At 40.3% G+C, this 26,461-nt stretch overlaps 3 protein-coding genes and 1 long non-coding RNA gene across 4 annotated transcripts; 2 read left to right on the top strand and 2 right to left on the bottom strand.

Moving 5' to 3' along the window:
• Positions 1-1,542: 1,542 nt before the first annotated feature.
• Positions 1,543-2,235, bottom strand: LOC112846189 (uncharacterized). Its single transcript, XR_003219044.1, has 2 exons — positions 1,905-2,235; positions 1,543-1,728 (listed from the first exon to the last, which is right to left on the bottom strand). It is a non-coding gene; the product is annotated as an uncharacterized LOC112846189 (long non-coding RNA).
• Positions 2,236-5,117: 2,882 nt separating this feature from the next.
• LOC112846188 (coronin-2A-like) lies at positions 5,118-8,912 on the top strand. The gene is made up of 4 exons (XM_025905532.1): positions 5,118-5,153; positions 7,988-8,188; positions 8,292-8,408; positions 8,543-8,912. The coding sequence occupies exons 2-4, from the start codon at positions 7,988-7,990 to the stop codon at positions 8,807-8,809; spliced, it is 585 nt and encodes a 194-aa protein (XP_025761317.1). The 5' UTR covers positions 5,118-5,153; the 3' UTR covers positions 8,810-8,912.
• On the top strand, positions 8,859-16,519 carry LOC100698793 (coronin-2B-like). Its single transcript, XM_025905531.1, has 10 exons — positions 8,859-9,205; positions 9,275-9,391; positions 9,717-9,821; positions 9,919-10,015; positions 12,504-12,619; positions 12,730-12,820; positions 12,915-13,069; positions 15,365-15,532; positions 15,613-15,681; positions 15,758-16,519. Exons 1-10 carry the CDS (start codon positions 8,918-8,920, stop codon positions 15,821-15,823), a joined length of 1,272 nt encoding a protein of 423 aa, XP_025761316.1. The 5' UTR covers positions 8,859-8,917; the 3' UTR covers positions 15,824-16,519.
• Positions 16,520-17,824: 1,305 nt separating this feature from the next.
• On the bottom strand, positions 17,825-25,954 carry LOC100696835 (acidic leucine-rich nuclear phosphoprotein 32 family member B). Its single transcript, XM_005461188.4, has 7 exons — positions 25,762-25,954; positions 22,373-22,522; positions 21,965-22,087; positions 21,051-21,237; positions 20,876-20,973; positions 19,424-19,490; positions 17,825-19,262 (listed from the first exon to the last, which is right to left on the bottom strand). Exons 1-7 carry the CDS (start codon positions 25,813-25,815, stop codon positions 19,189-19,191), a joined length of 753 nt encoding a protein of 250 aa, XP_005461245.1. The 5' UTR covers positions 25,816-25,954; the 3' UTR covers positions 17,825-19,188.
• Positions 25,955-26,461: the final 507 nt, after the last annotated feature.

Below are 26,461 nucleotides of genomic sequence, written 5' to 3'. Positions count from 1 at the left end.
CACACACACACACACAGATATATATATATATATATTGGTATATCTGGGCGATCGTGGCTCAAGAGTTGAGAGTTCGCCTTGTAATCGGAAGGTTGCCGGTTCGAGCCCCGGCTCCAACAGTCTCGGTCGTTGTGTCCTTGGGCAAGACACTTCACCCGTTGCCTACTGGTGGTGGTCAGAGGGCCCGGTGGCGCCAGTGTCCGGCAGCCTCGCCTCTGTCAGTGCGCCCCAGGGTGGCTGTGGCTACAATGTAGCTTGCCATCACCAGTGTGTGAATGGGTGGATGACTGGATATGTAAAGCGCTTTGGGGTCCTTAGGGACTAGTAAAGCGCTATATAAATACAGGCCATTTACCATTTTTACCATGTATATATATATATATATTTTAGGGGTGCAACGATACACAAAGTTCACCGTTCGGTTCGGTTCGGTTCGATATTTTTTCGACACAAAAAAATTTTCATGCCTTTTTAATTTGTCATTTATTAAAATGATAAATATATATTTTATATATATATAAACATAGATAGATATGTTCATCTCTCGTGTCATCTCTCCTCTGTAAAAACAAGAAAGAGCAGAAGGAATACCGTTTTTAAAATGAATCAGCACGCTTTAAATACTTCCCTGGGTTATTTGTGAGGGCCAACAGCATTCTTTAGAGTTCACTGCAGAGCCAGAGCCAGATGTCTGCTCTCTGTTCTCACATGTCTAATCTTTGCTCTAGTCAATATTCTTTGTAGTTAGCTTTGATTAGCTTGAAACAATATTTTTGTTTTATTTTTATGCCAAAATAATCTTATGTAGTTGTTTTAACTGATTGTTGTCATAGTTAAAATGTACGTAAGTACTTCAATTAGATAGTTTTGTTCTTCTTTTGAAAATAAATTACATTTCTGAGATTTCACAGAGACTTTATGAAGCTGAAAAAGAGATGCAACTCTCTAGTCTATAACCTGCTGCTGCCTCCTGGTGGAGACTCTGTTGTTGGTCTGTGGCTGCTGTACAAAAAAATTACATTTTATCGGCATAATAGATCATATCATAATCCTCTGCCCTCAGCTAAATGTTACTATTTAGCTTATGCAAAGAGCTAAACATTAAATGGCTTCAGTGATCACTCAGGAGACTGTGTCGAATTCTTCGGAGCTTTACTGATGTACCATTTGTAATACTTTCAGTCTTGTAATACTGTAATAATAGAAACAGAGTAAGGTGTATTTAGTCTCCATTCAAATACACAAATGATACATTCAATATTGTTGCCATGTGAAAACAACCAATACAAGATCTCAACATTAACAATAAATGGACATAGCACGTCAAGTAGTACAGCAAAAACAATAAGCTGCTATGTTTCATAATAGCAGGTTAAACAAAGCACCAACATCTAGCTTACACTAGTAATATAACAAACTCCCTAAACATACAAGAAGGTCACCACTTTACTGGACAAGGTACTAATAAGTGACAACAATCAATCGTTTCGCCAAACTTTGCCATGAGAAGATCGGAATAAACATATTGACACGTTGATTAAATTACTTACAGAACAAATGACTATGACCCGTCATATATCAAACTTATAAATACATCCTTCAGAAATAACCCAAGGGACAGAATACATATTAATAGAATACGTTATAGATTCTGAAGTGATAGATGAAGCCAGGTGTCATTGTAGGAGGAGCAAATGTTGTAACTGAAGAGTCAGATGTTGAGTCAGCCTGTTGCAGAAAAAGAACCTGATGTTAAAGTGATGAATAAAGGTGTCTGAAATCCAGATGGTTATTACATTTTGGGAAATGTATGATTTATAATAAATGACACACTTTTAGCACAGTGACTGACTGTTTGTTAATCCAGCATTAACAAAATGACTCAATACAACACCTTTTCGCACCAAGCTAGAAAAAATAGTTGTCCTCAGCCGGAAAAGGCCTACTGTTTCTCAGGGACCAGTTGCTGCCCCGAGTGGAGTAGTTCAGGTATCTTGAGCTCTGGTTCACAAGTGAGGAAAGAGGGGAGCAGTAGTTTGGCAAATGGATTTGAACTGTAGCCGCAGTGATGAGAATGGTGTACTGGTCTGTCATGGTGAAGAGAGAGGTGAGCATGAAAGCAAAGCATCCAATTTACCAGTTGATCTACATCCCTACCGTAGTCTATGGTCATGGGCTTTGGGTAGTGATAAAAAAAAAAAAAAACAAGATCATGGATACACCTAGGAAAATTTAGCTTTCTCCAAAAGGTTGCTGGCCTCTCCCTTAATGATAGGGGAGGGGTTTGGTCAGTCAAGGGAAGCTTAGAGTAAAGCATAGCTCCATCACATTGAAAGGAGCCCGTTGAGTTGGTTCAGGCACCTGACTAGAATGACTAGGTGAGGTGGTGGGGCATGTCCACTGGGAGGACGCCCCGGAGCAGACCAAGGACATGCTGGAGAGATTGTATCTCTCCATTATATTATATATTATTATTTGGGAATGCCTCAAGGAGATGGCTGGGCAGAGGAAGGTCTTGGATTCATTGTTTAGGATGCTGTCCACAGATAAGCAGAAGAAAATGAACGGATGAATTGATGTATCCCACCTTTCTCTGTATCCTCATATAGTATGTTGACTTAAAATATTTTTATCTTATTTATAGCTCATTCTCATGACTGCATTCTTGCATTTTCAATTAGTTCTCATTTTACTATCTGCTAATACATTTATTTTCTTTTTACAATTAAAAAAAGAAAATTGGCACAAAATATGTTGTACATTGATAGGTTTGTAGCTTAACCCTATACGCTGGAACGTTGAAGACAATGTAATTACACAGCAAAGCAAGACACGAGTAGGCAACATTCTTTATGTTTCACATGCACGGGAGAGAACCGGACGAGCGCTGTTCCTTCGCTTGACCCCAGTTGCTCTCGTCCGCTCCCCTGTAACACTGCTCTTTTATTGAGGTAACATGAGTATACATAGGTTCATTAACATATGACGTCTACATACACACAAAGAATACCTTGCCTGTGGTTTTGTAAGTATGTGTGTGCGTGTGTGTGTGTGTGGGGGGGGGGGGGGGGGGGGGGGGTCAGAGTGTGACCCCATAAAGACTTCCCTAAACCTGCTGGTCTGAAAGTCCAGCAGTTCATCTAAACAAAAGGCACTTAGCCTAAAACCGACACAGATACATTTATCCTGCCATAAAACAATAAGAGAAGGTACGACCTCTCCCATGCTCCCAAGATGTGGGTGTGAATGCCAGAGTGCTCTGGAATGCACACAAAGTCTTTGAAGACAACTAAGGATCAAACCTCTACCAACATGATATTGATTATACAACTCTAAGCATATATGAGTAGATATTTCTAAGCATAAATGACAATCAACAATATAAAACCTGAAATACATAGGGTTTTTTTTCTTCTTTTAAGTGTAATTATTAATTTCAGTGTTATTGCAGCAGCACAAATGTTCATACAATGAGGCTGTTCTGTTCTGCAATCACCCCTAGTTTAGAGATTCATGGGGTAATCTCCAAACAGTGTAATGTATACAATGTCATGTATGTACAAAAGGGACTGAGGTTTGAAAGTGCCTTGAGAGGGTGACACAGACACAAAAGCCAAATGATTTTTTTAATGAATTATTTGATATAGCAGTGAGGGCAATGTTTAACAGTTCTAACAGTTAAACATTGCCCTGACAATAAATGGCAACACTTGCAGAATGTTCTTGCCAGTTTCACTTTCAATAAAGTATCCTAAAATCATTGGGTTTTTTTTCTCTAAAAACTTGTGTTACAAAAGCAAAAACTCTCTCCCTGCTTTCTAAAACATTCATTAAGGATTAATCTCCATGTATTAATACCAGATGGGCCTGTTTATACATTCTAAATAGATCTGTAGTTCAAAATTCAGTATAGACACTTATTATGAGAGAATACTCGGTCTGGGTCAAAATTGACCCAAATCTCTCTTTTGTCCAGCGTGGGCACCAAGTGGATGACTTTAAATATCTTAGGCTCTTGTTCAGGGTGATTGATACTATACCAGCCTGTTGTGGTGACCAGAGTGTGAACTGTCCAGTAACCCATCAAGTAATGTTGCTGTTCTTGCATTAAACCAGGAGCTCTGACTAGTGACCAAATGAATGAAATAATGGATTAAAACCAATAGAAATTAGGTTCCACCCAAAGGTGTTTACATTCAGCCTTGGAGGCAGGAGGAGAAGGTCATTGAGAAGGGGCTTGGAGTAGAGCCACTACTTCTCCACATCAAAATGAGCCAGTTGAGGTGGTTCATCTGACCATGATCCCTCCTGGACGCCTCCTAGAGGAGGTATTTGGGACATGTTCTGCTGCAGGCTATATTTATCAGCTGACTTGAGAGTCCCTCCAGAAAAGCTAGAATTCAGGGACAGGGTCTGGATGTCTACTGAGACAGCTGTACCCAAGACCTGGACTTGGATAAGTGAGACTAGTGAGACTATGGGTGGATGATTGGATGTAGTGGTGATCTACCCCAGCGTTTAACAGAAACAATCAAGTAATATAATGCAAATGAATACAAAAATAGAACAGGAGTGTCTTAATCATAACTAAAGTCATAAGAAATTCGATTGGTATTTGATAGGCTCACCAAGTTCTAAGGTAAAATATATTTTTTACACTGTCCCAACTCTCCAGTAGATTTGAAATAACCCACATGTTATTGTCTTAGCTCTTGGAGCTGCATTAGAATGTGAATGCGTGCGACTGTGCCAGTCGTATCGGATTGTAGAGGTGTGTTTGTATGCGTGCAGCCGTGCATAAACAGCTCTGCTAATACGGGAGCAGAGGCTAGACGTCATGGATCAGGAGTGAACCCACACACGGAAACACACAGAGGTGCATGCAGATCAGCTCAGCTGTAGACACGGAGGGAGCAGGTTTAAAAAGCCGTATTTGTATCACAGCCATAGTACCTCTAACAAAAGGTATTGCAGAAGAAGTGGATAAAACTGGTAACAGTGTTATTAATAATAACAGTATATGTTTTTTAGCAGAAAGAGAACCCAGTGATTCCTAAGTAACTGAATTCAAGGTAAGACCATATTCATTCATTCAAATGATATTTTTCAGGGAGGACTTTATGCCTTTCTTAAAACAACATTAGAAGGAGCAGGTGAGAGATTAAGTGTTATTTGTTTTACCTTAATCTTATTTTTATTCTAACCTTAAATGAACATTTTCCATAACCTTAACTGAACCTGAATCTAATCTTTCCTAACCTCAGGATGAACCTAAACTTTACCTAACCTTATCTGAACAATCCATATGCTTAATCAAACCTACACCTAATCTTTCCTAATGTTAACCTGAACCTAATTTTGACCTGTCTTCGTTTTAGGATTAATTGAACCTCATCCCAGCCTTCATGGCCTTGATTAAACCCAAGCTCTCTCTCTCCTATGATAAGAATAAATCACTTTTAGATTTACTTACTCTTACTAGATTTAATTTACTCTTAATTTAAATTAAGCCAATTTTATTTAAATAAAATGAAGAAAAATTTGCCAGACTCAAAATCCTGACTTTCATCCAGGATCCTGGGGTCCGAGTCCCCTGTAGGACTGTTGCTTTGGGATTTTTGTTTTGCTTTGTTTTGGGCTTTTCATTTTCAGTAGCTGTTGTATTTAGCCTTGCTCAAAGATGAGGTGCCAGATGAGTGGTTTCCATCCTGAGAGTTGGGGGTACCAAAGAGTCATCATTCTTCTGAAGTGTTGGTTCACTCAAACCAATAAAAACTAAGTAACCTCAGATTTTGTTTCTTTTTACAAAGAAAATAACTGGGAATTGTTATCTTGCATCTCTCGTAATTTTACAATTTTATACAAGGCTATAAAAGTTCTAACTAAGAAACCACTGTGATTTCATCGTTGTTATATTTTTAAAAAAAATATATGTATGAAAATCAATGATCGTATGAGAATCAGATTCCTGTTTTTAGCTGACAGGAGTGACACCTGGTGTGGTCTTCTATCACTTTAGCCCATCTGCCTGATGGTTCGAGGTGTTGTGCATTCAGAGAGGCTCTTCTTTTATTTTATTTTATCTTATCTTCTGCATACCTTGGTTGTAGCAAGACATTGTTTTAGTGACTGTTGCCTTCCTATCACCTCAAAACAGTCTAAACTCAACTGACCTTTGACATCAACAAGGTATTTTCACTCAGCGAACTAGCTTTCCAGTGGATATTCTCTCTTTGTCAGACCATTCTCTGTAAACACTGAAGATGGTTGTGTGGTAAAATCCCAGATCAGCCTATCTGGCACCAACAAGTATGGCACGTAAAAAAAGTAGAATTCAAATAAGTACAAGTAGATTTAAAGTATTTAAATCAGATTCCAGCACTGATCATGTTCATATTACTGGTACACTTAGTCGAATTGAATTAAAAAACACTAAAACTGTGCTTTGATTTCAATTATTGTAAATTTTATGAAATAATTTCCCCTTTGATTATCTTCTTCTCTTTCCTTTACTATTTCTTTCCTTCTCCTCACTCGACAGTAAGGTGATCTGTCTCAGCCACAGTAAAGGTCAAAGGTCAGGTTAGGGGACTTTGTAACAACAGGAAGTGTGTGTGTAGCCAATAAATATTTAATAGAGACAAATAAGCTGTCTTGGAGGATGGATATATCGCTCTCTTTGTGTGTGTGTGCGTGTCTGTGTGAGTAAATGATTAGGATCATTTATTGAAGAAACTGATTTATTATTGATAAGATTATGAAAGCCATTAATAACAGCAAATTGCATTATTGATTAGAGCCAATAATGCAGCTGCTGGGGTTCTGAAGCTCTTTCCAAAACAAACACATGCAGTCGTTTCTCCACTGCTTCAGAAGACATTACAACTGTCTGAAAATGAACAATAGGCCGCTAAATGTTTTTTACCTGAAAGGCTTCATATTGTAAGGTTATTGTCTTACACTCAGTAAGGTTATCTTCTATTAAACTCAGCCTTATTAAAACTAAACACAACCAATCTTTATCCTGGGCCTAAACTGACTTTATACCAATCTTCCCTAATCTCAATCAAACCTAGGTATAATCCTCCAAAATGATCAACTAAACCTATCATTAACCTATCCTCCTTAACCTGTCTCTGTTCTAACCTTGACCTCTGACCCTATCCCAAACTACCTATGATATCATTAATCTAACCTAAGCCCCGTCTTTCTTAAGGCATTCATTTTGGACTTTTGGACCATATTTTCTGAAGTTTGACAGCTTTAGCTTATTCATACTACAAGTAATTAATGAATAAAAAATACTATTAAATGACTGGAAAGTTCTTTTAACTTGACAAAGAGCCATTCTGAAAGATTTATTTCAGTATTATAGCAGTATTACTTTAACATGCAGGAAAACTGAGAGCTACAGTTGAAAATATGCATCATCACCTCGATCTTGCCTTTCAAAAGCTTAATCCTACCTAAACCTGATCTTCCGATTTCTAGGATAAAGCAGATCTTAATTTAAATTTGTCTTTTTTGCATTACTATAATCATAATTTATACTTACTCTGATCTTCACATGTCCTAAAACTAACCTCTAAGTTTTTTGTATCCAAACAATTCCTTCCTTTCATTCTGATTTTAACCTTAATTTATTAGGATCTTTATCCTAATCTTAAATCAAAGCGTTGGTTAGAGCCAAGATTAATATTAAACCTAACTTGAACCGCAACTTAGCCTATATCTAAACCAACCTAAGCCTTCGTTTAGGTTCATCTTAAGTCTTCGCTTGACCCAAAATTAGCCTTTATTTATCCTAACCTTAAACATTATCCTAACTTCCCCTAACTTTAATCTAGTCTAAGACTAATCCTTTCAATGATTAGCATTAATCTAATGTACCCCATTAGATTTTCCCCATTTTCTGATTTCTTGATATAAATCTGCACCAAACTTACACTCCTCTGAGCCTGATGCTACTGTACTTCTTGTCCACCAGATGTCATGGCGATCATCCTTTCGCTGCTCAAAGTTTCGTCACATTTTTGGAAAGCCTGCCACCAAGGAACACAGCTACGACGGGGTGCCAATCACACGTAGTGTCCACGACAACCACTACTGCTCAGCAAATCCCTGCTTCATCGCTGTGGTGACTGAGTGTGCGGGAGGCGGGTCCTTTTTAGTCCTGCCCATCCATCATGTGCATATGCCCTTTTAATTTAATTTCCTCTGAATGAACATAATAAAGGATCAAAAACGGGGAAACCTGAAGTTTTAAAATAGTTTCATGTTCTCTCTCTCAGACAGGCAGAGTGGATCCTCAGCATCCGAGGGTGTGTGGCCACAGCGGCAGAGTCCTGGACGTCAAGTGGAATCCATTCGATGATTACTGCATCGCCTCATGCTCAGAGGACTGCACTGTATGGCAGTTAGTTAATAACTAACTAGGATTAACTTTGGAATTAGGTTTAGGATAAGGATGGGGCTAAATTATTGGGAATTATATAACGTTTAGTATATAGCACATACACTTTGGTCCTGTGCATCTATTCAGGTGAAGATCTGGGATATCCCAATCTGTGGTGTCCAGCAGAACCTCACCAAGGCCAGGAAAACCCTGATTGGTCACTCCAGAAGAGTGGGGCTAATTGAGTGGCATCCAACTGCTGAGAACCTTCTGCTAAGTGCTGCCTATGACTACAAGGTCAGTGCCAATCATATAACATTATGGCCTAAATGGGTACCGTTTATTTTTATGAAAAGAAACAGTCATTGCTTTTGTTTTGTATTCGACTTCCTTCTATATTTTGTATGTACATAATGCACCGAAATCTTGGAGAAAAAGCCAATTGTTGGTATAGAAACTTTCCTATAATAGACACTTTACAAGATTGAAGCAGTGAAGAAAGTGCCAACACAAGAGAACCAAATGCTAAAGAGCTACACTCGACACTCAGTAATTCCAGTGCATTTAGGCTGCAAAACAGACCTGAATTTGTCTCACTTACTGCTCCAGGTCCTTCTCTGGGATGTATCCCAGGCTGGTGCAGTTATCAGGTATCCAGTTCGGGTGGTGCTGATGCCCATCCACCACCGCTACCCATCTGAGGCACTGCTGCTTTCAGTCAGCTTCAACAGTGATGGCAGCAGGCTGGCGGTCACATCCAAAGACAGACAGGTTCGAGTCCTGGACCCTCGGACAGGAAAGATTTTACAAGTATGATTATTTTATCTGACTGAGTGTCATGACAGAAAATTGCCAGGAAGGTAACTGATGCTTCTGTAGGTATCGAGCAGTAACTCACACAAGGCCAACAAAGTTTTATACATCGTGGGGTTGAAGTTGCTTCTGTCCACTGGCAGCTCGCCTTGGAACCACCGGCAGATCGTCCTGTGGGACCCTGTAAGATAGATTTTTCCATTTATTTATTTTTTTCTCCTTAACTGTGATCTGAAACTTAATCGAAGATGTGCTTGTTCTTAAACCTGAGTCCAATTACCAGTATTTTCTAGGAGTAAGAATACTTGGGTCGCAAGAGATGAAAACTGCTTTCTTGTGAAATGATTTATGAGAATCTCACTGGAGAATTAATTATATAAAGTGTATATCTCAATTGAGCAACTTTTGCATATTTTAACATGATTTTTCTTCCTTTACAATTTGCTCTACATTCAGTAATAAATGTAACATTACCATTTTCCCACTTCCCATATGTGTTTTTATTCAGGATGACTTATCTGAGCCGTTATATGAAGAAGATCTGGATGGGTCTGCTGGAGTCCTCTTCCCATTCTATGACCCAGACACACACATGCTGTATCTGGCTGGAAAGGTCATAAAACATAAACTGCTCATGGCAAAGTGTGCTGTTACATTTGAATAACCATCATTAAGGAGGTTTAGGGCCACTGTATATGTTCTGTTTGTAGGGTGATGGAAACATCCGATACTATGAGCTCAGTGCTGAAAAACCTTACATCAGCTACCTGACTGAGTACAGGTCCCTACTCCCACAAAAAGGACTCGGTGAGCCCAAAACACACATGAAGAAACTCCAACACACACCCATAAGTGTGTTAGCTAGTAAATGACATCATTTATACAGCTGCCAGTCCACCTTTGTTCCAGCTCTCACCTATAGTCATGAAATCTGGGTAAGGACCAAAAGAGAAAAGTCATAAAATGACAGAACAAGACATGGTGATATGACCCTTTGGAATTTTAGCCAAAATACTCTTTGAGTAAATCTTGAGTAAATTAGCAAATCAGATCAAACATGCTCGTTTCCATTACTCTCTCAGACATGTTGGTTCTTTGAAGCTCGATATGGAAAAAATCATAGAGAACACAAACGTGATTTTGACTTTAGATTGTGATCCTCTTGGAATGGATGTAACAGTGATTTGGTTGCAGTTTTTAACAAACCCAAAAACTTTGTATCCAACTCATCATCTATACCTATACTCATTTCAAGGTGCCAACACAATTTTAAGAAAGCTTTTCTAAGTTCATTCACAGCCAATGTTCCCTCTAATTTTTCATGTGTCTGAGCGAACACACAAACTCTCTGAGCGATCCCTTGGACCACTGTGAGCAACAGCAGACATGTGCACTGTGGTCACGCCAGCATCCAATCCATCCAAGTTACATGGTTTATTAAAATAATCAAATTACAGCATTTACATTTATGTTAGACTACTTTTAATTAACTGCTTTAGCCCACTTACAATGAAAATTTTTAAAAGAAATCTAGTCATTGACCTGTGTAGTATGTTAACACTATTGGAAGTAAAAATAACTTGAACTCCAATTTCGAAAACACAACTTTCTTTCTTTCTTTTCTTTTTTTCTTCATAAAGCTCTGACTTGTATTATGAGTCTGAGTCTGTGGTCTGGGAGAGAGTCCTGTAACTCTCTGTCTGCAAAATACAGCATATAATGACCAATGTTGGGCAATTAATTATATAGTTACTTCTTCAAAAAAGTAACTCAGTTTGGCAAACAAAGTTTTTTGCAGCTGTTTTTTTTTTTTAATGCAGCCAAGGCGTTTTTAAATAAACATTTCAAACTATTTACAGAACAATCAGCTGTTCTGCATCAAATTTAATGCCACACAAATTATTTGTGCCACTCCAAAAAATAATTTCTGTCCACTATGAGATAAAGGAGAACAACAGCCTGATACCTGCAGGCCTGACAACAGGAGATGTATCACTCCTTTAACACCTGTAACATTCAGTACTCGCTTCATTGTTCTGACACACACAACAAAACTATTGACAAAACTACACACTAACTACACAAGATTTGCGCTAAACGTCGCAAATCTCTCACATCTCAGAACACCGTCACTCCTAAAACTTCCCCCCGTTGCTTAACAACTAGATGCCACGTTGCCATATCATTTTTTGATTGGTCGACATGGTACTTTTTTGGACGAATAGGAAAGGGAGAGGGAGGGGGGGGGTTGTTTTGCTCACAGGCTTTCGAGCCTTTTTTCTTATAAAACGCCGTTTTTACCGTTTCTTCCCGCAGTAAATATAAACAACGACAGTATTCAGGAAGAAAACCAAACATTGCAGATATTTTTATCATAACTCTGGTTTTACGTGGCCTAGCAACACAATTTAAAAACTGGTATAAAGTCCACACTTTTTCCGTCAATTGTTCCGTCTGTCCTGCTCACATCTCCAATGGTTGTACACGTTGTCATTAACGTCGCTTCACTCCACATCAGCCACGCCGCTTTGCTTGTTAAAACACCGGTGTCGGCACATAAGGACGCTGTCATAGCCTGTCAACCACGTTGATTGGCTGCGTATATACGAATGTGAATCGCGTGATTGGCTGGACTATGGGATAAGGTGGCATCGTTCTAATCCCATACGGGAGCAGCCAGTCACTTACTAACACTGCAAAACAGAATTGTTAAAGTCTTAATTTCAATTTCAATTCAGGTTAGATTTTTTTTGTGCACAACGCAGATTTTCTGTGCGCAGAGACCGTGCCAGCAGTGCGCAATTGCGCACGTGCGCAGCTTAGAGGGAACATTGTTCACAGGCACTTTGACGCTGATCTAACAGACTTAAAAGTCGACTTTGATGGATGATTTCCTTCACTGTTTCAATGCTACATCCTATGGTCATGTTAACAGCTGGAAGACACCAAGTACCAAGCTTCTGCTGCAACAACTCAACAAATGTTGGTTTTGAATCAATCAGTTTGCCTTTTCATGCCTGTTGGTAAGACAGTTCCAGAAAAAAATTCTGAAACTGTCTTAAATCTGGTTGCAAGACAGTTAAGGCGTTCTATGTAGGACCAGCCTTCTGCCTGAAAAACCCACAACTTGCTCCACCACCATCTCACCAACCTTTAAATATTGATGTTGAAAGTCTAGACTTTCATGTTGTAATGATAGAAAAAGACAAAGAGTACTGCGGCACTTTCAGAATCTCCACAAAACTTTATATGTGATACAAGACCAAAATATGATTTGACGTCTGACTCACTCCAGGGGTGATGCCAAAGCGTGGCCTAGATGTGAGCGCCTGTGAGATTTTCCGGTTTTATCGCCTGATCGCCATCAAAGATCTGGTGGAACCGCTGTCCATGATTGTACCACGCAAAGAGGTTGGGATGATGTATTTACCTTGCTTTCTATCCTGCTTACAGGTGATAAAAGCAGAAAAAAAATCAGAGTACAAGAAGTATTGATCCACTTTTTTCCTCGTTCCTTCCAGTCAGGAATTTTTCAAGAGGACCTGTACCCCATGACAGCTGGAAACCAGGCAGCCATGACTGCTCAGGAGTGGCTGTTGGGGGTCAACAAAGGTCTGTAACCTAACTGGACCATCAGGTACACTAAAGATATTTACTCTCTGTAAATCATTCAGTTCACCATTGGTCTCTTACATCTCCACACAAGGCCCAGTGCTGATGTCCCTGAAGCCTGAGACTCGAGTAGCCAACCCTTACCCAGAAACCCCAGGTGAGAAGGGGATGGTGAGGCAGCTTAGCTCCCTCAGGTTCCAGAGGAGCCCGGCTGCAGTGACAGAGATAGGCCAGGAGTTTGTAGAGGAGGTAAAGTGTGATCTGGTTATTTTATCTTACATTGCAATGTAAAATATATCAATCTGGGAAGTATTTTCTTGATTTGAAAGTGGTATATAGTTGTGTGGAAAAGTGCTTGCCCCTTATCTTGTTTCCTGTTTTTTAGTATGTTTGTCACACTTAAATGTTTCACAGTAAAAGGCTGTAAAAATATGTGTAAAGATTACCAGCTATCGGAGTTGTTGCTGCTAAGTGTGGCCCAACCAGTTATTAGACTTAGGGGGCAACAGTGTTGGGACTAACGCGTTATTAAGTAACGCGTTACAGTAACTACGTTATTATTGTGGTAACGAGCACGGTAACTAGTTATTATGCCAAAACCAGGAACGCGTTACTCGTTACTGGGATTTAGATAGGCTCGTTACTCGTTACTTCGTGTGGTGGATATCGCGGAGCTTCCACAGATTCAATAACATTAGCAAGTGGTGGAGGCCAGCAGGTGGATGAAGGAAAAGGGAGGCAAGAGGAGAGACCCGAAGCGGCCGCCGGTCCGAGAGTGTCAGGTGAACTGAACTTCAGGTAAGAAGTCAGATATAAACCAAGTTTAGGTGGAGTTTATTTTCGGTATGCTGACATTTTCGTACTGCGTGCTAGCTAGCATGACGGAGTTTCTATACAGCTGGGTGGGTGCTATGTTACTGATGTTGAACTTTATTTTGTTCATACGGTTAATTATTAGAGTTGCCAACCGTCCAGTAAAAAACAGAATCGTCTCATATTCAGAGAAAATATTACGCGTTTCGTACTGAGGTGAAAAGGAACACAGTTTGTCCCGGACTTCAGCTACAATGAAAAAGACACAAAGCTGAAGCTGCACAGCTGCCTCTTCTTCTCTCATTCTCTCCTGTTTCTACTTCAATCACGAAACTGATCAATGATCAGCTGATCGGCTTTTCTCTCTTGTTTGTTTATTGCTCACTTTGCGCCAGAAAGAGGAAACCGCGGGATGTCGCGTTAAACAACAGCAGCACGTTTAAGCTTGATCAGCTGTTGTTAGAATTTATTTAATATTAATTGCTAGTATCAGCTGATGTTTGTTGGAGCCACAGCTGTAAAGCTGCTGGTCATGATATTGGTTTGGTTATCTGGTGAGAGGGGCACATGAAGATGAAACCAGGAGATGTCCTGACTGAATCATCAGAGCTGAACAGCTGATGGAGAAACAGGTTTACCTTTTAGGTGACATGAATGAGTTGAAGGGAAGTTATGAACTGTTTCTGAGAGACAAATAACACCAAGATCCTTTTCTATGTAGCTGACAGCTGGTAACTGTGCAGGGGCGGGTCTAGCAAATTTTTGCCAGGGGTCCATGTAGGGCATTAACAGGGAAAGGGGGGCACAAGGAAATAGTTTTCTTTATTATTCTCATTTAAAATGTCTAGCTTTAAAAAAAATAATTATCTGAGTCTTACAACAAACAATTGATAGATTGATACATATGTACCATCAGAACAGTGTACATCACTGTCACAACAGTGTTTATTTTCATTCAAAGGCTTTATGATTTTTCCTATAATGGCGGGCCGGTCTCTAGTCAAAATGCCCGGGATGATTTTTTTGTCCCAGTCCAGCTCTGTATGCAGCTCATCTGCAGTCTGGTGTTACCTACATCTTCCTATTCAGAAGGCAGAATTTCCAAGTTCTGAGTACAATCAAAAGGACCACGACTGCAGTTTTTGTGTTGGATGTAAAAAGCAGGCTAGAATCATGGCGGCGGTCAACGACGGTCCAGGCGTAGGATTTCTCTCGTGGAAATGTGCACATTATTTTTTCCTTTGTATTGGTAGGTGGCACAGTGCACTTGTGGCAAGTAAGCAAGCTAGAAGACTGGCAGTCTTGCTGGGTATCCAGTTACGGAAGCAACACATTAACAAGAGAATTCTGAGTAAAACCAAAGTTACTTTCCCTAGTAACTAGTTACTTTGAAAGTAACGAGTAACTTGAAGTAACTGAGTTACTTTTTTAGAGAAGTAACTAGTAATGTAACTAAGTTACTAATTTAAAGTAACTTACCCAACACTGGGGGGCAATCACTTAGAAACTGCATTTTGTGTTTACTTGTGTTATGTTTGCCTAATATTTAAATTTGTTTGATGATCTGAAACATTTAATGTGACAAACCTACAAAAAAACCCAGGAAACTGGGAAGGAGGGGAAACACTTTTTTACACCACTACTCTTTTTAGAAACTTCTGTTTCCTTTAGATGAACTAGGAAATATATCTTCCTACAGTACTGATACTTTTGTTGCTGTTCTCTGATGAGGCTTTCCTGGAGGAGCAGCTGTCCTATCAGGATGCCAAATATCCCAAAGATCTGAGCGATCTGTCGGGGTGGCAGCCAGACGAGACCCAGGTCCCACTGTGGACGTACTGCTGCACCCCGCACTGCTGCGAGCCTGCAGAGAGACCGCCACCAATGACCGACAGTGAGGTTGGATAAATAATAAAACACTTCAGGAGGGTCTCCTTCTCTTGCACACAAACTCAGTCCTAGTTTTGTCTGTGTTTCAGCTACTTCAGGCATTTTACAAGCAGCAGGACGAGATTAGAGGGCTGAAGGAGGAGCTCCACCAGAAAGACGTGAGTTCACAAAGAGTACATTATCAGAAGTTTTTGTCAGATACTTTTTATATTTTTGTGTTTTCATGTTCTGCAGATGAAAATTGCTCGGCTGGAGCAGGATATCAAAAACACCAGAAAGAACATGAGGGCGACCTTCTGATTCAGACCCTCCTGTGCAGGAGGAGCTTGCGTGACCCTCAGACAGCCGAGTTATCCTCCACAGACTGGACTTTATGGTGGAAGCCATGACTCTTGTTCTCCTACAGCTCCTGAAAATGGTTTATTTGGGAGCAGAGACTATTTTCCTTCATATTTCCTAAACTACCTGAAACACAACGGTCATCACCTGATATAAGAAACCCAGCATCTGGGTTGTTTCTTTAATAAAAAAAGTAAAGTATTACACATTAGAGCAGAGCACAGTGTGTTGACAGGGCACAAAGCATCCCAATGGTTTAAATTTCCTATCATCGTCATCAGATTTTATCAGTCACAAGTGCAGTGACATCAGGCAGCAGCCACACACCACCTCCTCTGGTGACTTTTACTGGTGCAAGCAGGTTGAAAATAATGGAAGAGAGAAGAGACACAGCAGGCACAATATTAGGACTTTTTTTTCTCTTGGATGTCTTGTTAGTAGTTTGCGAATTTACTTCAAGGGTAATATACACGTCCTTGTTGTTTTGGTAGGCCAAAAGGGTTAAAATGCATAAATCATAAAAATCATCAAACACCCAGACACGTCTGAGTGTGCAAAAAGTGTTGAATGAAGTTTGGAACTTGACTGTATAAAAATGGTTGATGTAGTCACCCAGTGTTTCTCGACTCCACTCTTTGAAGCCTCAGTGCACGTGTTTCACCGAATAATCATCAAAATGAATGTAAGACTAATAAAATATGAGTCTTTCACTCAACAAATCTGAAGCACTATTCTTTTGGGTGGTCTGCACGGCCCTTTCAGCCATACCATTACATTATATAATGTAATGTTTCAGATCAGCGCACACACAGCTCCTGTGTGCAGAAAATTTAGTTACGAAGACCAAAACTGTTTCTCACACCAGGCTGTAAACGTACTTATTTCTGCTTTAAAGTTTGTTTAGTTTAAGTTTATGGTGAGTGACTCACTCAAGTGGCCATTAGAGGAACTGCAGTTTTTTTGGCTTCATCATGTTTCATATTTAAAGTTGATCTGTGACGTCACATCAGCTTATGTTTGAGAATAAGTAAGGACTGGACCGAAAGCAGAAACACATTATAGGTTAAAACACTTTTAGGACTAATGAATGACAAAATAGTTTAAATTCACAGATACAACACTGTGTGAAAGTCTTAAGCCTCCCCTTATTTCTTCTTCTCCAAGTTTTCAAAAGGTCTCTCAAAGTTTTCGGTTGCTTTCTCATTTTAAGTCGAGTCCTTGTACTCGACCATTGCCAGAAGAATTTTATTTTTTTGGCACTTTTTTAATAGAAAAATGTTGCAAAAATGCATAACACAGTTTAACAGACATAAAATTGTATTTTATGAATCAATTTCTTTGTGTTGAAGGCCAATTAGCTGAAAACTTGTAATGGCATATCTTGGTATGGTGCACAGCATGAGCAAAATTTGAGGAAACTGAACAAATGATCCCACTGCCAATGCAGTAACAATCATAGCTGGAGAGAAAAAACAGTGTAACACTATCCACTATGAACTGCCCACTGCAGAGCCTGGACCTCAACATTATTGAAGCAGTGTGGGATCATCTTGACAGAGGACAGAAAAAAAGGGATAAACAGAGTTATAAATGTCCATCAAGAAGCCTGGAGAACTATTCGTGAAGACTACGTAACGAAACTAAAAGAAATCTGCCTAAGAGAGTTCAGACTGTGTTGAAGAATAAAAGTGGTCATGTTGACTTTCAAGCTCGTTAGAATTGTACAAACTCTGTTTTTGCTTTATATTTTGTGTTTCTGTGCATGTTTACACGTATTTCAATGGTCCCGCAAAATATAGGAAAATAAAGAGCTTAGGACTTCTGCACAGTACCACAGGTACCCTCAGCGACCATCTAACGTATCCCTGTGAGCAGTGCTGGCTTGAAAAGACTAAAACAGAGAAAATGGCTTGTCAAGCAGGACGGGGGGGGAGACAAGAGGACACGAGAGAGACAGGAGCAAAATGTTAAGATTTTATTTACAAAGTCGTTTTTGTATGCATTTTTTGTTTGCTTTCATTTAACTTACAGAAAGTAAAAAACAAAAAAACAAAAAAAAAAGAAAACAACCTCGACTAGTCAGTGTAAGCTTGAAGGACATCTGGAGCTCTCTACTGAGGAGACAGAAATGTAAGGAGGCAGAAACAGAGAGGGAGAGGGGGGAGGACAGAGACAGAGCGTTTCCCCAGACAACCATACAAAAATTAAACAAAAACAAATTCCTCTGAAAAAATATTTCTTTTAAAAAGCTCTGTTGGCAAAAAAAGACAGAACACGGTTTGCCCTGAGCAGGTTTGGCCTTGGCGACAGGAGGGGGGAGGGGGAGGGTGGGTAGCTGTTTTTTTATTTTTTGTAAATTGGCTTTAACACAATGATGTCATCAGAGTGATGAGCTACATCACAGACCGATGACATCAGGGGGAAAATAAGGAAATGATGGGTTTGGGTTCACATTTCATTCACTCATTTATTAACTCCTCATGTTTTTATTGTCTTGTAAAAAAATTAAAAATAAATCACGCCCACATGCAATGAAAAAAAAAGTTAATGAAAGATTTTTATTCTCAGGATGAAGAGGAAAACTGATGTAACGTCTGCTGACGTTTTGTTTTTTGAGCTTTTCAGGACTGGTGATGCATTTACTGCCCACACACAAGAGTTGGAATTTAGAGTTAAGATGTTTCTTTCTTGTTAGCATAAGTTTGTCCCCCCCATTTTAAAATGTAAACTGTGAGAAAAAAAAAAAGAAAAAGTCAAGCTGTATATTCCGACGGAAGATTTGCAACTTTCCAAATAAGAAGGCGAAACATCCACTGGTTCCAGCTTCTAAAAATGTGAGAATATCTCTGCAGCTTCTTATTTTAATAGCTAACCAAACTCTTTTGTACAGTTGATAGTGAGACTAGAAAACGGATACTTTTCTGTTAAAGTGTTTTCTTCTTTCCTGAGTTCACAAAAATAAATGTGCTGCCATTAAACCAAAAGAATAACACTACGGCGGAAACAGAGGACTAAATGAAGGCTGCAAGTTGGTGACTGACAACGGGAACAAAATTTGGCTCAACTTGTGGAAATGAAAGTATTTAAAAAAAATACTGTAAAACAAACAATTAAAGAGGCGTTTTAGATAATAACGGATGTCAATTTGCTCTGCTAGAGGCAGGCGACAAGCGAGGAGACCAGTTTCGGAAATGGGACGTGGCCCAGAGTGAAAGTGGGAGGAGGCAGAGAGGGAAGAATTGGCAGCAGGGATGAGTCATTTATACTGAGGGTGGGTAAGAGGTCAGCAGGGTTTGCGGGGGTCAGGGAGGGGTCTCTGCAGACCCTCATTCATCATCATCATCCTCGTCCTCGGGGTCCCTCTTCCTCTTCTCTCCTTTGGCTGGAGATGAGTCCTCATCTGCAGGAGGAACAACGGGAGTCTTTCATTTGGCTGATTAACTACTACTTAGCTACACCAGACCGAACCAACTCAACAGACACCGTCAGATATAAACGAGAGTTTAGTGTTCCTCAAAAACAAAGAAAAATAATAGTGAGCAAAAATACAGGTTTACTCACCGTCCTCCTCCTCATCTTCATCATCATCTTCTTCCTCGCTGTCCATGTCTCCGTTCACCTCTCCGTCCTGCAGGGACAAAGACTGTTGATGCAAACTCACGGTGCCTTCGGAATCAGAAAGTCTGAGTTCCCAGTTGGAAACGTTTTGTGGAATGCTCCCTCAACTCGGATTACCCCGCTTGAGAACTCAGAGCAGACCAACGTACCACAATCCAAGTTTTACTACTGTTTACTGAACATAAACGGTAGTAAAGCTAAACTTTTAAACTGTACCGCCAAAGCGGTGTATTTTTGACCGACTAAGCCATGCGCAGGACACTGACCAGCCTCTACTCATGAATGCGTTGAGAAGAAAAAAAAAAAAAAAAAGCCTTATTGACGTTTTGCTAGTGATGCCTGAATGGCTCTACTTTGCTACGAACCAAAACAAATCCTGCCTTTCTTTGCTTTGTCTGGAACCAGAGTACCAGCTATTGTGTGTGGGGTTGTTATAGCAACGGGGCTGAACGTCCAATGACATAATTTGTCTGCGACGCAAACTGTGCTTGGCGTACAGCTTTTCGTCAAGACGTTGTGTACGTCTTTTGTCGCTGTATTGTTTTTCATGTAGCCATTTTCACTCGTTGTTGGGTTTCAAACATGACGATTTTTAATTTTTTGTGAAAGAATTAAGGAGACGCTCTCATGACTCATCGAGCACAACACTAGCTTCCCTGTTCCTTTCCAAGCAGTCGATGTTCGACCTATGGACACCTGTTGGGGTTTTGGAGGACTGCGTGAAAGCACATCTCTGTACATCTTAAAACAAACACAGCTGCTGTACTATAAATTAAGCCTACAGGTGTTTACACACTCAACCTCGGGGCGACCGCACAGGTCTCCTGGTGGGAGCCAACCTGCCTCCCTCCATCCCGGCGTGACTGCATTCAGTCACATTGGCAAAGAATTTGCAAGCAATTATTTATAAACGCAGACAGATTCCCAACATGCTGCAAACACTGAGCAACTCTGTGTCCCTGAATGCAACTTGTCTGCAACACGTCTCTGTGCAGTATGGGACTTTACTTAACTGGTTCTGGCTGGACTCTGAATGCAAGCATTTAATGTGATCTTCTGTGTATGTAGATGGCAAAAGACTGGCAAGTTTCACAGATTCTTCACAAACTGCACATAAATGCTAATCTAACCCCATTAAATTGCAGACTGACTCCACCTTAATGCACCAAAGTCACATGACAGCACCTGACTGTGAGAGGGAGCAGAGCTGCTCCCAGTAAACTTCATCAAAGTGGTTAAAGTAGCAGCTTTGCTTAAGAAGGAACGATATCCACATGAAAACACTGAAGTGGGTTTTAGCCGAGCAAATACGTCACAGAAAAACAGCGAAGAAGAGACATCACATCGTTCTTTAGCATTTCCACGTAAATGTTACTGATTTAACTCCAAACTCACCTCATCATCACCGCTGTCGTCATCTTCGTCGTCCTCCTCAACCACTACGTCTTCTTCATCCTCTTCTTCCTCTTCCTCAAAGTCCTCTGACTCTCCCTCTGCAAAATAAAAAGAACTATTTAAATATTTCTGTCGCTTTCATTTTCTCTCAGCTTCCCAGAAATCAAAGCTTCACCTTCTTCGTCCTCATCGTCGACACCGTCTCCCTCGCCGTCGGAGTCGGAGGCCTCGCAGTCGTCGATGTCGTAGCCGTCCAGGTAGGTGAGCTGGGGGAGGAGCTTGAAGATGGACTCCCTGTAGTCGGCCAGGTTTGTCACCTCACAGTTAAACAGGTCGAGACTCTTCAGCTGCGGTAGCTTTTTCTTGAGGGACAAAGACGGACATCTGATCAATTTTCTGAAAACATTTTTAACCTCCTAGGACCTGGCGTCCACATATGTGGACATCACATTTTGGGTTATTTAGACCAAAATACTCAATTTTGCTCAACAAGGGCCTGATATCCACTTATGAGGACATTATACTGCTACTGTTCTATCGAAATTTTAAATGAATATCGTCATATGTGGCTCTCATTTTTCTTAGAAGCAAAAATTAGGTAAAAAAAAAAAAAATCTGGTAATTGTTTGTTTTTACATTCATCGGGTCCCAATCAGCCCAAATATCAAAGAGAAATTAAAAATGCATGCCGTGGAAGAATTCGGGTCTTAGGAGGTTAAAGAAATAATGAAGAAAACCAAAGTGCTGCCCTCGTTTGGCCACAGCACACTGTGTGCAAGTTTGCCTTGGACATAATACTGTTGACCCACAGCTCTTGTGCACTATTATGTCGCTCTACTGTACAAACTGTATTATGGACAACTGAGACTAGCACATATGCTGCATACCTAAGTGTCAGTATAAGGATACCAGAGCCGCTGACTGTCCTCCAAGTTGGCTGTTTGTTTATATATGCGTATATACACGTGTTTGTGTGTGTGTGTGTACTTCATGCTGTTACACGATTTACTGATAGTTACAATGTATCCACATACACAGCAGTGATCTCTGTCACTTGTTTTTTTTAAATATCATGTCGACTCCACCCACCAGCGGCTCCAGGGTGCTGATGTCTTTGAACTTGTTCCCGCTGAGATTAAGGTGCGTTAGGTTCACCAGCCGCTCCGCCAGGACCTCCAGACCACCCGATATCCTGTTGTCACTGAGCTCCAACTGCAGAAACACAAAGAAAAACTATGAGTCTAAAAATCAAACAGAAATATACTTAAAAAAAAAAAAAAAAAAAAAAAAAAAAGCAAATGTATCTGCCCACGGACTATGTAACTGAGAAATTCACCAATAACAAACCAAACAATCAAATTTGAATCACCTTTCAGAAACTACAAAGAGAAAATGTGCTGGAAAAGGAACTGAAAGCTCTGCAAAGCTGAACATCTGCACATTCTTCAAACATTTACATGAACATCTGGTTTCCTGAAGCTCTGCAGGCTCTCTCACCTTTTTGAGTTTGTCCAGCTTTGGGATGTCTGCGACGCTGGTCAGGCCGACGTTAATGAGGCTGAGCAGCTCCAGATTCGAGAACTCTTCCGTGATTCCCTCGATCTTTCCTTCGCTCGAGCGACAGTTATCCAGGACCAGCTCCTGGACCTGAGGTGACGGAGGGGACAGCGCAGCGTTAATCCAGCATGGCTCAAAGTCGCCAGTGGATAACTGTAAACACTATTTCTATTTTAAGCAGTATGTGAGGAGAGTGACACATCAAACTGGTTACAGTTTGACTCAGTGACTCTTTGCCATTTTTAACCCTGAATGTTTCACGCTTGTTTACAGTGTAGCCTCCACAGTTTTCAACATATCATTTTCAATTTTTGCGTGATGGTTGATACAGTAACAGCATATTGTAATGAAAACATAATAAAAATCAAAAGTTTTTTTTTTGGATACACTGAGTGCTCTTGTATGTTTAATCTAGTTGAGGTTTTCCTCTCTGCTTACTTTGCTGTTTATGCAAAAATAAAAAAAACTTCATTATAATAATCTGTGGTTATGCTTCCACACATACACAGGGTTTCATAGGGTTTGTGTTTTTTTTTCCCCTGTGTGTTTTGGCCCTCCGTTCACATGTAAACAGCTTTTTAGATCACTGAAACTCTTCTAGGCTGAAGTTCTTCAGAAACTCCACTTTCTGCGTTTACATGTGGACGAAGAATCTGCAAAATCAGTCGAGCTGCTGCTGTAATCTCGTTGTCGGCTGGTGACATGAAACAAATCTGTAACCTCAAATGACTCATTTGATGGTTTGATTAAATAGCGAAGTCACTGTGACTAATTTATTTTCCTTGTACTGAGCACTGCCTAACGGGTAAGGTGACTTCAAATAGAAAGCGTGGTTACCCACAGAAGCAGCGCGAGAACACGGGAGTTTCCACGGCGTTTTCGTTGAAACATGTCGATGTTTCATTGTATGATCACAGCGCCTCCCTTGTAATAAAACCCAATCATCCCCTACATATAAACAGGAGGACTTCTGCAGAATATTAAGCTGACACAAGTTACCCATTTACTTTCTTGCAGCACTTGGGTGTCATGTGGAAAACAAGCAAACCAAGAAAAAAAAGGAAAAAAAAAGAAAGAAAAAAAAAGACTTCCTTTGACCTCAAACTGATGATTCATTCAATCAGTTTTTCAGTCTATATGTGCCTAACAAGGTTCGAAAAACACTGCATACCCAGAGACACCATAAAAGATGGATGAAGCTTCAGAGTCTGTAAGCTGCAGTGTTTTTAGTCACCACCAGGGGGCAATAACATATGGCAGCTTTTTACTATTTAATAGTGTGGTCTGTATTAAAAATATGCAATGGCTTTATTAATTAGTTAATGAGCTAGTATTCCTGGTGTAGTAGTGACATTTATTTTCAGCCAGATTTAAAATGTACAAAAAGCATCATCAGTTAATAATTTTCACTTATTTGAATAATGTGGACAAAACTTAAACATTTTTTCCTTTCTCTGAGTGCTGCCTTTAGTGGGCGCAACAGCAACACCTTAAAGTGTCCACCTCATACCTGAACTCTGCTTCAGCTGGAAATCTATGGAATAATTTGATGACTGATTGGGGTGGAAGGTTACAGCACAGGGTTAAGTTAATTTAAGATACGACACAGATTTCCCACCGAAGCATAGCTCGGACATCACCCTATACTTTGCATCCTCCTCTGTGGTCTTCCTCCTTTCCTCCTGCCTGCCAGCTCTCTGTTTATCACCCTTTGTCCAGTATATCCACCATCGCTCCTCTGCACATGACCAAACCATCTCAGCTTCTAACTGGCTCTCCAACTTTGTCTCCCAAACCGCACAAACCGAACTGTCCCTCGTGTTCTCATTTCTAATTTTTTCCTACCCTGCTCACTCCAAACAGAAACCTTAACATCTTCAGCTCTGCTTACTGTCTTTTTGACCATGCCACCGTCTTTATACCATACATTGTAGCAGGTCTCACGACCATCTTGTAAACCTTCCCTTTCACTCTTGAACTCCTACCACATTAGCCCAAACATTACACCAACTACAAGAGTAGCTTTCCAAGATTTTGACTGGTTCAAAAACTTCTGAAATGGCCACAGTAGGGAGATTGGGGACAGCCAAAAGTACAGAAAAAGAAAAAAAGAGACTGCCTAATGCCTAAGCATTGAGCTCACAGAGACTACCTGTACATACACTACCCTCAGTATTTAAACCTTTTGTAATGTTTAAAACAAAATAACATTACATACAATACGTTAACTTTAAAATAAATCATTTATTTTATACATAGTAAATTATTATGTTTGTGTCAATTAAAATAAAACAAAATCTGGCAAAAAAACAAAAACAAAAAACACTTTAGGTGTATGTCAGTTTATTTGTTGTAAATCTCGTCATTTTCGGTTGTTTCAAAAAGAAAAACACACTAGGATCCTACCTACAGAGGACGCCTGTGCGGTTTCATGTTGGAACGAGGCCCGACCGAGGCTCTGTTTGTAAACTCATAGCAACACGTGACGCTGCTAGTTAGCTCTGCTGCTAGCTGCGTGTTATTACCAGCCTCTCCGCTCCGCGGAGCCCTCACTTATCGCCCCAAAATGATAAGGTACTGCGGCGGAAAATGTCTCTCTTTACGGTGGTTGTATGAGAAATGATATGAGTAAGTGAGTGTCGTAAATTCGGGACACAACGATTCAGCCACTTTATAAAAGTAGCGCTTAGCACGCCGCTGCCTACGCGCCCTTAGCGCGTTTACGCTCACTGGATCCGACTAATCTCTGGAAACGCGCTCGCGTAAACAGTTATTTTTACAAAGCGACTCTGTGAGTTGCAGGAAAAGAGTTTTAACCAAAAATAAACAAGTAAATAAAAATGATAACACGCAATGATTTTTTAGAATCAAAATGCCAACTATCGACTTCGAAATAAATGAAATTCTAGAATTAGCCAGGCCCGAGAGACGTAAATTTTATTTTTATTTCCCGATAAGCAGGCGGTTTTAAGTTAATTTTCATGCGTGGGGATTTACTTTCAAATTTTAACAATTCACAAGAGCACCAGTAACATGAATAAAACGAGCAATGCGTGGGCATAAAAATGAAAACAACGTGGTAAACAACTGCGTGACTGCGCTGTTTGCGAGCGGCGATAACAAACAGCTACTTAGTTGAAGGGAAGCAGCTAATTCAAGCATATCACAGACTTTGTGTTAGCTTAGATCTAAATTTTAGCTTTAAATACGCATTTTTATCACTTTTTTCTTCAAGCTGCAGACACGCTGCCATGTGCTCGCCACCCCTCCTCCTGCCGGTCTACAGCAGATCAATTCCGATAAAGAAGCACACAACCCGGGAGACTCACCTCCGAGGGCGACCGGTGCCTCAGCTCTAAGGAGACCCTCTTCTTCATGTCCATTTTCCTCCGGTTTTGCCTGGCTTTGGTTCTTTGCGTTGGGGAAAGCTTGTTTTCTCTCTCGTCCTCTCTTGAGCATCAACACGCGGAACCGGTGTGAAGCTAGCCACAATAGACACTCGTCACTTCCTGGAATGGCTTTCAAAATAAGGTTCCTGTGGGTATAGCGGAAGTAGAAACAGGGCTTATTCCACCGAGGGGTAGGCACACATTACATTGAGGACATGTACTCTATAATTGATCCACGTATATGCTCTGATTTCGTTTTACGAGATTATACAGCGCGCGTGAGAGTGCTACGTCTCATACAGCTATTTTAGTGGGAACACACAAAACTTCCTCTAGGTTCTAGTGTATTCGCTTTAGCTTGACGTATGCTCGGAACGCTCCAGTGGCGCATGTGGAAAAGTGGGTCAAGCCGTTTGGTGCATTTAATGCCTCAGTTAGAAATCAGATATTTAGCCTTCGCACAGAAAATGACAGAAAATAAATGCAAATGGGCCAAAACATTTAATTGCGGACACTATTTTTAAACTGATAACAAAACGGATAAAGATTGCTGGATTCCTTAAACCTTACTAGATGCTTTTTAAATTCACAATTTTTCCTGTGATATAGATAGTTTGATTTTTTTTCAGCTTGAGCATGT

Source organism: Oreochromis niloticus, linkage group LG3 (genome assembly GCF_001858045.2).
Source record: "Oreochromis niloticus isolate F11D_XX linkage group LG3, O_niloticus_UMD_NMBU, whole genome shotgun sequence".
NCBI classification, from domain to species: domain Eukaryota; kingdom Metazoa; phylum Chordata; class Actinopteri; order Cichliformes; family Cichlidae; genus Oreochromis; species Oreochromis niloticus.
The sequence above is the reverse complement of the archived record's forward strand: the minus strand, read 5'-3'. Positions and strand labels throughout refer to the sequence as shown.